The sequence below is a fragment of the Myotis lucifugus genome, unplaced genomic scaffold, assembly GCF_000147115.1.
Source record: "Myotis lucifugus unplaced genomic scaffold, Myoluc2.0 scaffold_229, whole genome shotgun sequence".
Lineage (NCBI taxonomy): Eukaryota > Metazoa > Chordata > Mammalia > Chiroptera > Vespertilionidae > Myotis > Myotis lucifugus.
Window position 1 is genome coordinate 2,123,271 of NW_005871277.1, and position 9,645 is coordinate 2,132,915.

General features: G+C 48.6%; 1 protein-coding gene across 1 annotated transcript in view; it reads left to right on the top strand.

The window, feature by feature from the left end:
• Positions 1-8,144, top strand: part of LOC102441969 (beta-adrenergic receptor kinase 2) — a 75,824-nt gene extending 67,680 nt beyond the window's left edge. The window contains 4 exon segments of the mRNA XM_023762069.1: positions 1,051-1,213; positions 3,866-4,002; positions 5,673-5,786; positions 6,606-8,144. Of these exon segments, the coding sequence (XP_023617837.1) occupies positions 1,051-1,213; positions 3,866-4,002; positions 5,673-5,786; positions 6,606-6,767 (576 nt within the window). The 3' untranslated portion in view covers positions 6,768-8,144.
• Positions 8,145-9,645: the final 1,501 nt, after the last annotated feature.

Genomic DNA, 9,645 nt, shown 5'->3' on the forward strand with positions numbered 1-9,645 from the left:
AAAGGGGTGAGCAGGTCCGGTTTGTATAGGGACATCTCGCTTTTGCAGGCCACCTGTCGCCTCTCAGCAGGCCCACTCCCCTTTCTATCACAAACCTGCAGCTCTGAGGCCTAAAGCCGTTTTCCTCACTTGGTTCCGGGGTGCAGCCTCACTCAGGGAGAGGGATGAGGAAGCTGGAGTAACGGTGTGGAAAAAAAACACATCATGAGTGTCATGTTTATCACGACTCCTCTTTTTTTTTTTTTCCTATTATATATTTTATTGATTTTCTACAGAGAGGAAGGGAGAGAGATAGAGAGCCAGAAACATCGATGAGAGAGAAACATCGATCAGCTGCCTCCTGCACATCTCCTACTGGGGATGTGCCCGCAACCCAGGCACACGCCCTTGACCGGAATCGAACCCGGGACCCCCCAGTCCGCAGGCTGATGCTCCATCCACCGAGCCAAACCGGCTTCGGCAATCACGGCTCCTCTTAAAGGCCAAGCTGCCCAAACCCTCCCTGTGTCTTGAGCTTTCGCTTCTGCATGTGATGGAACTGTTACACTTGGATTCGCTGGGAGGTTCATGGAGTGAATAATAGGTTTAGCCCCGCCCACATTTTGTTTTCCTCGATTTTCAGAGTAAGTGGAGGCGGCTAGAAGACTCCGCTGGCTTCTCCCTTTTCATTGTTTCTAAAAACTCTAGGAGTCTATTTTCCACGTAAATCGAATATCCTCACCACAATGGAAATTTTATTTTGTTGTCCAAACCTTTTCATACTCCAGATAAAGGCCTATGTGTGCTGGTTTCATCAGCAAAACTGCAGTGAATGTGAAGGACATTGGGGGCGAAGCCACCTGACCCGGGAGTGAGAGCGCAGTGCTCACCAGGGACAGCCCCTGTGGGTCCCGGCGGCTGGGTGGTCCTCAGTAGGGATTTGTCACCTTGGAGAACCTGTTCTAAGCGGTTGTGTGCCATCGTGCCGCCCGGTTCCTGCGCCCAGTCAGGCGCCTCTCGCCTTGGTAAGCACGGTCGCTCATAGGCGTCTCGCTTTCTCGCCACACGCAGCTTCTGGACTGTGACCAAGAGCTCTACAAGAACTTCCCGCTGGTCATCTCCGAGCGCTGGCAGCAGGAGGTGGTGGAGACCATCTACGAAACAGTGAACTCGGACACGGATAAGATCGAGGCCAGGAAGAGGGCGAAGAACAAGCAGCTGGGCCACGAAGAAGGTAAAATAGCTCACGTCTCTCACGATTTTCAAAGCAGAATATGTAACATAGAGTAGTAGAGTGATCCGTCATTCTTCATGCACTGAGTATTGTTGCTCTTTTCATTGTGTTAGATTTTTATGGCTTTTGGATATTTAAATGTATTGTGGGCCCGGCCGGCGTGCTTCAGGGGTTGAGCATCGACCTGGGAACCAGGAGGTCTCGGTTCAACTCCTGGTCAAGGCACATGCCCGGGTTGCAGGCTCGATCCCCAGTGTGGGGCGTGCAGGAGGCAGGCAGTCGATGATTCTCTCTCATCATTGGTGTTTCTGTCCCTCTCCCCCTCTCCCTCCCTCTCTGAAATCAAGAATAACGTATTAAAAAGTCCCCCGAGCGCACCGAGGGGAACTTTGCAGCCCTTTCACTGTGCTCACCTCCCTTCTCTGGGGAAAGGGCTTCGTTTCTAAGCTGCTCTGTAGAGAAAAGGTCCATTGAGATCCCTCTGGGCTGCATTTGCCGTAGCAGATTTTACGTCGAACTGATGACATTCTATCAATGGTCATTTGCTCCAAGGGGGGCCATGATGTCTTGACAAATTAGACCCAGAAAAAAAAAAATAATATATCCCAATGACCTTGCTGAAGTGTTTCCTTCTCATTAGAGCTGGAATTAGAACTCTTCTAACCAGTTAATGAATCCATCTTCATGTAGAAAGAATTAATTTGGGCATATCTAGGTCTTGGTTGAAGACCTCAGAAGTCACCTCTATAGAACAAAACACTCTAGGCCAGTGGTCGGCAAACTCATTAGTCAACAGAGCCAAATATCAACAGTACTTCTTCAAAATAGACTTACTTGCCCAGGCCGAAAACCGACTTCTGCGCATGGGCCACGAAGTTTCAATTGCACTGTATGTGCGCGCCCGCACGTGGTATTTTGTGGAAGAGCCACCCTCAAGGGGCCAAAGAGCTGCATGTGGCCCGCGAGCTGCAGTTTGCCGACCACTGGTCTAGGCTTAGATTTCAACTAAAAACACAAGATGTCAACCGTAGATATACTCTAGAAATGCAGGCACTTTTTCATGAAAAGGGCACCTCCGGGGAGCTCACTCCCTGGTTTTGACCCCCTTTGCCCCCCCCCCGTCCTATGGGTGTTGCTTACATGTTTATCGTCTGACTTCCCTCTAGAGCAGTGGTTCTCAACCTTCTGGCCCTTTAAATACAGTTCCTCATGTTGTGACCCAACCATAAAATTATTTTCGTTGCTACTTCATAACTGTAATGTTGCTACTGTTATGAATCATAATGTAAATGATATGCAGGATGGTCTTAGGCGACCCCTGTGAAAGGGTCGTTCGACCGCCAAAGGGGTCGCCGCCCACAGGTTGAGAACCGCTGCTCTAGAGTGTGAGCTCCCTGAAGGCGAGGGGTGTTGTCTGTTGCTCACCGCTGAGTCCTCGATGCCTAGAACATGCTCAGCACTTGGCTGCTCACTTAATCTTGTTGAATGAGCGAATGAGAGAGGGAGTGAATGATTTTAGCCCAATCACCCAAGCTTTTCATGAAGGCAAAGCAAGCCACTTAAAATGAACCTGTTTTTGTTTTAAGAGACAATACTTCCCTATAAAAGGTCATCAGGACTCAGGGTGAATGAATGAGCTTGGTCTCTCTACATAGCCATGTATTTGAGAGAGAAATATAACCTCAAGTCAAGGAATAAACACTTTTGATCCTTGTGCTACTTTGGCTTAGTCAGCCACGGAAATCCCCACTCGGTTATTATATAGAAAACAAAAAGTAGAAGGAAGGGAGAGGCCCAGTGCCACATAGAGGCAAAGGTACTTGGGGCTTGCATTCATTTACTCTCTGTTCTTCCATTGTCATTATATATAACTAGAGACCCGATGCACGAAGTTCGTGCAAGAGTAGGCCTTCGCAGCTGTGGTGGCTGCCTGGATCCATCCCTCCCAGCTGAGGACCAGCTGCCTGGATCCATCCCAGGGGCTACGTTCGGAGGATGTCTGGTCTAATTAGCATTTTACGCTTTTATTATTATAGATGAAAAAGTCGTTTCAGAACAAACTTTTGCCCTCTCAGAGCAATAAACGACCACTGTGAATTTATCAGGAAGTTGAGAAGCAATGATTAGTGTCAGTAGGGAAAGAGCTAAAGAAACCTCTATTTTTTCAATTCCCAGTTCCCATGTGTTTAAAGACTGAAATAATGATTTCTGCAACAAATGACCAAACAAGACAAACCAGCAAAAGCGCAGAGACACAGACAACAGTGTGGTGGTTGCCAGAGTGCAAGGGGGTCAGGGGAGGTGGTGGAGGGCAAAGGGGGTCAGGCACATGGTGACAGACAGACATCTGACTTTGGGTGGTAAACACAATGAAGTATACAGGTGACGTATTGTACAGTTCTACACGTGAAACCTATATAATTTTTATATAGATTTAATTTAAATTAAAATTTAAGTATTGTCAAAATTTAATTTAAAATTTTATTTTAATTTAAAAATTTTAAGAAAGAAGTAATGATTTCTGTAATGTCGTATACTGCTGGAAACTTGACTTTTCCAGAAAGTGTGTACTTCTCTTTTCCTGAGGCACGTCTACATGAAGACGTTCTGTTTCAGACCCTATTTAACTCATGGTGACTTTCTATTTCTCAGATTACGCCATGGGAAAGGACTGTATTATGCACGGGTACATGCTGAAACTGGGGAACCCGTTTCTGACTCAGTGGCAGCGTCGATATTTTTACCTCTTTCCAAACAGACTTGAATGGAGAGGAGAGGGGGAGTCCCGGGTAAGTCTGACGCCCGTTACCGAGCACTTGCTGTCGTTAACGTTGAATGGATGGCACGTGGTTATCGCATCGTGAGGACACGTCTTGTCAAGCAGCCTCGGAAGCACTGTGCACCTGTTTAACGTGTGTGCATGCCATTTTGATGTTCAGACTGTGACTTTTAGACTTGCGAGTCAAGGACGGATTTTGTAATATCAGAAAATAGAATGTGCTGTTCTGTGAGGTCCAAAGCAGACAGGAAATTGTCCCACTTTTCAGTATATTTGAAAATTAAACAAAAACAAAACAGAAAAAAAAACTTCCTTTGTTTAACATCAGGAATAAAAGGCTAATATGCAAATCAACCGAAGGGCAGAACAACCATTCGCTATGATATGCACTGACCACCAGGGACAGGCACTCAATGCAGGAGCTGCCCCCTGGTGATCAGTGTGCTTCCACAGGGGGAGCGCCACTCAGCCAAAAGCCCTGAGCCGGGCTCATGGCTGGCGAGCACAGCGGTGGTGGCAGGAGCCTCTCCCAACTCCGCAGCAGCACTAAGGATGTCCAACTGCAGGCTCCTGGACTGCTAAAGGGCGCGGGCCAGGCTGAGGGGACTCCCCCACTGAGTGCACGAATGTCATGCACCAGGCCTCTAGACAGACAGATATATATATATATATATATATATATATATATATATATATATATATATATGGCTAATATGCAAAGTGTCCCCTTGGGAGTTCAACCAGGAGACCGGGAGTTGGATTGCTCGCTATGACGTGCGCTGACCACCAGGGGGTGGCATGGAATGAAGGAAGGCCCTGGCTGGCAGCCAGGGAACTGAGGCTGAAGCTAGCAGCCAGGGAAGGAAGGCCCCGATCGGCCCTAATCGCCAGCCAAGCATAGGGACCCTACCCGTACACGAATTTTGCGCACCGGGCCTCTAGTGTGCAATAAAAAGAGTCAATGTTTAATGGCCCGTTTGAGAAGCTGCTTGGATTCGTAGGTACCAATGAGTTATAAGCAAACACGCGCGTTTATGATGTCGTTTCTCATTTAGGACTCCTGGAGTATTTATCCAAAAAAACATAAAATGGTAAGGTCCTCGGGACGCTACAGCATTCACCCTAAGCAATACTGCTATAGACCTAGCCCGCAGGGCAGTCCTTTAAGGACGTCACCTGTGTTTATAGCATCGTCTGGATATGATCGAAATAGCGTCAGCCGACAAGCTTGCATCGCCCGGCATTTACGGAGCTGCTGGGTGAAAGCTCAGCCTCTCACCTCTGGCTCCTGTGAATCGCCCTCGGCGCCCCCGCGTTCCCTCCCGGCTTTACTGATGGCGTTTAGATGGGTGCGTGGTGCAGAAAGCACGTGACTCACAGTCACTCAGACATCAGTCCCGTGTGGAGGGAACAGCTTTGCTCTTTGGCCTTAGAGACATTCCTTTCTTTGCAGGTTTTTTGTTTGTTTGTTTGTTTTTGCGGTGGTATAGTTTGCACTTTGGTATGTGTTCCTTTGTAGCCATCTCCCCCACTTTTAGAATATCCGCAAAGAAAGACAAACGCCAAGTTTTTTGTTTGTTTACTTTTCCTAAGTGGGTAGTTTTCGGTATTAGTTAGTAGATTAACTTCAGAAATCATGAATGATGTGAAGTAATCGGTCGTTTTTATTTTTATGATCAGCAAAATTTACTGACCATGGAACAGATTATGTCTGTGGAAGAAACTCAGTTTAAAGACAAAAAATGCATTTTGTTGAGGATAAAAGGAGGGAAGCAATTTGTCTTACAATGTGAGGTGAGTTTTTGTTATTCTTTTCATAGATGCAGTTTAGAACAATTCTTCCTGTCTGTCTCTCTCTCTCTCTCTCTCTCTCTCTCTCTCTCTCTTTCTTCAGCCACACGAGGGCTGCTTGGTTAGAGAGCATTCTCTTACTCCATGCTTTGCCACTTGCATACTTAGAAAGAAAGCCCTAAGGTTCAAAGTTTTCAGCAAATTCAGTTATTTTCAGAGAAGCAAATATTAGCGCGTGTGTGGAGGAAGCACGTGACATAATTTGATTGCATAACTCATCTGATATTTTGCCGGGTCCTACAATAGTACTTGTGCCCTAATTTTCCCGCTCTTCCAGCGTGTTGGAGTTTGAGTTTGGAATAATTAAGTAAATGCAAGATACCAAAGTGACCCTGCGAAGGAAAATGCCATGCTTCTCTCCCTAACTCTATTGTAGCCCCAGTTTAATTCCTGAATCCTTTTCCATTGGGGCACGAGAGAGAGAGAGAGAGAGAGAGAGAGAGAGAGAGAGGAAGCATATATAGAGAGATAACCAGTAGTAGATACACAAGTGTGTTTAATTCATCATTACATGGGAAGGAGCGTTAAACTTGTCAAAACTGTTCCTCTGTTATTTGAACTTGAGCTGTTTTGTGAGCGTCCTCAGTGGATGCGGGGGTCACGGCAGGGCCGGCAGGGCCCTCCTTCCCCTCTGGGGGCAGAAGAGTCGAGTGTGCGCTCACTGGGGTCGGGGGGTCTCGGGACTCGGGCATTGCCAGCGACGCCCACGTCGGCTGGCACAGTGGGCGCAGCTGTCACACCTTCTCGTGCGTTTCCCTGCAGAGCGACCCCGAGTTTGTGCAGTGGAAGAAGGAGCTGACGGAGACGTTTACCGAGGCCCAGCGGCTGCTGCGACGAGCGCCCAAGTTCCTCAACAAGTCCCGCGCGGGCGTCGTGGAGCTCGCGAAGCCGCCCCTCTGCCACCGGAGCAGCAACGGCCTCTGACAGCCGGGACGCGGGTCCCGGGGAAGACGGTGCCTGGGGGACGTCCTCACGGGTGTTCTCGGCCCTGGACGTGGAGCCTTTCGGAGGAGGAGGAGGAGGAGGCCTAGAGGATGGATCGCTCATCCCGGTCCTTGCATCGCTGGGAAGACGCGGCCGCCGGGATGCTCCTGCTCGCGGTCCTGACCATTCTCGGCCCGGGCGGCCTCCCTCCCGTCCTGGGGGGCCCCCCCGCCAGCCTCATATTTGTCCACAGTCGAAACTACTGAGGAAAAGGAAGTTTTTTCTCCGCCGCACACTCATTTTGGTACCTATGAACCTAGAACTTGAGGCGATCACTACTCACCAGTTTTTACGTCTGATATCAAACATATCTTGTACTTGTCCGGATGGAAGGTGCCCGTCCGCCGTGTGGGCTCACAGGTCGCCCGGGGTCGCCGTGTTTTACCCAGAAACAGTCACTGCGGATTTTCTACGTCGTTGCTCTCCATGCTCCTGGGATGGGAGGCCAGCCGTGTGATTCTTCCGTGCATCTCAGACCCGGCTCCGTGCTGTCCTGAGTTCGAAAGCTGAAGATGCTTTCTGGGACGGTTGTGCTTGGGCCCCTCACCGTGTGGCTGCACCCCCAGCTGCGGGTCTGCCCCCCCCCTCCCCCAGGGAGCGCTCGTTGCGCTGGGCATGGAGGGCACGGCCCCCGAGGACACGGGAGCCCGTGGGAACTGCCGGCGCTCGACCACTGGAGATGTTGACAGCGATTCCGAAGGCGAGGCCGGCGCGGGGTTTTAAACTTCAGGGTAATGACGATCGTCAGAAATCTTCGAGGACACGAGCCGCACTTTCACGTGTCCGGGTGCACAGGGACATTTGGGGGCGAGTCCGTTGCGTTTCGACAGCAGGCCGTGGTGTGACTCGGGCGATCTGGTTCCTTCTGCCTGACCTCAGAGAACATATCAGCGATGGATGTGTGAAGGAAGGAAACTGTTGTACCTTTTGGTGTAATTTAAATGAATTTTATTGAAAAAAGAACGAATGTGTCCCAATGGGTTCCTTGTGTATTTGGATCTATGTTGTCATTCGTGAGTGACCCCGTGCCCTGGGCGGGTCGTCCCGTGACCGGGACGTTAGAGCGTGAAGACTCTTCGCCTGATCCCAGCGGCGTCCTTTCCCCGTGGTTTTCCCCTGGCGAGTTCCAGGCCCTTCTCACGCCCCAAGTAAATGCTGGGTTATAAGAACCAGTGTGTTTGCCAGCAAAGCCCTCCGTGTCATCAGACTAAAAATAATAACAGCAATTTCAAAAAGTCCACTTGTTGGTCCTGTTCCCAGCGCACTTTTATTGTTCGTTTCTAAGTTAATAACAATATACAAAACTTGACATCGTAATTATCTGCATCCTGTCCTTGATCTTTTTAGTGGCTCCAAATCTTCGTTTTCACATGCGTGTGCTGTGTTCATTGGGAAAGAAAGTGCTTTTTAAATGAAATTCTATTTGGGGGATTGGGAAGATAATTACTGGCAGAGTCTTTCATTTCCTAGGAGTTACTTTGGGAAAGGAATCGGGAGGGTCACTGTCCATCTCAAGTCTTAACTGGAGTTTAAATTAACACGCATGTTCTACTGCCTGCTATTTCCAGTATTTCCAATGCACGCTATGCACATGCATTCTCGAGTTTAAAAGGGAAGGGTAATTAAGTTGCTTAAAAAAAAAAAGAGTAAAAAAAGCCACCAAGACAGACACGCAGTTGTTCACAAAGAGTGAGCATCTCCCCAGGCCGGCTAAGTGCAGCTGTCGTTGTTCTCGCCACCGCCAACACGCATGCTCAGCACGGAGAGCCAGAAACCTCGGGGCCTCGTGTGCCGAAGGCAGGCAGACCGTACCCCTCCGGGTCTGGGCTTAGCGTCTCACGTCTCACACCTAAGGCAGTACCTCCTCTGATTCGCATCTCTTTGAGAAATACAGTTTTTGCTCTGGGGTGGAAGGTAAAGTTAATCTCTTTTAGAAATTTAGGAATTGCTCCTAAGAGAGATGAATGGGAAGGCAGCCTGAGAGCCCTGTTGCCTCAGGCTTATCCCAAGTAAACTTTTTTTTAAAAAAATATATTTTATTGATTTTTTACAGAGAAGAAGGGAGAGGAATAGAGAGTTAGAAACATCGATGAGAGAGATGGATCAGCTGCCTCCTGCACGCCCCCCACTGGGGATGTGCCCACAACCAAGGTACATGCCCCTGACCGGAATCGAACCCGGGACCCCTCAGTCCGCAGGCTGACGCTCTATCCACTGAGCCAAACCGGTTCGGCCCCAAGTAAACTTTTATATTCTCCCAACTCACACGTGACTTACAATGGCATGGCTGAGGAGGGCCTCGCATGGATGGACTTTACTGATGGCCCTCTGTGGTCTCCAGTTGTGTTGGGGTCTGGGTAGGCAGTCCCTGGGGAGGCCGGTCTTCTGCCTGAACTTGTGCCCACAGCCCCTCTGATGGGGTGTTGACGGAAGGTCCTAGAAGGTCAAAGAGGTTCATTGGTATATGTGGCTATTCCAGACGGTTTTAAGAGTGTTATGTCATTCCTAGATGTTTGACCCTTCCTGTGTTTGGACCATGTAAAAAGACAAAATTCTGCACAAGTTTTCTCGTTATTTTAGATATACAGAGACGGTCGGGGTATTTTAACGTTGTCGAAGAAGATCATCGAATTGGTATTTTTATATAGTTGTGGTATAATGAGCCTTGATTTCATAATTCAAAGGAATCAATAAAGCAAAGTTTAAAAATAATAGTTTAAGCTGCTATAGACGGAGTAAATTTAAAACTTTTATGAACCCCAGGTTATTTTTTTTTTTAACCTAAAACTCTCTCTTTGGTGTCTTTATCCCCCCCGTC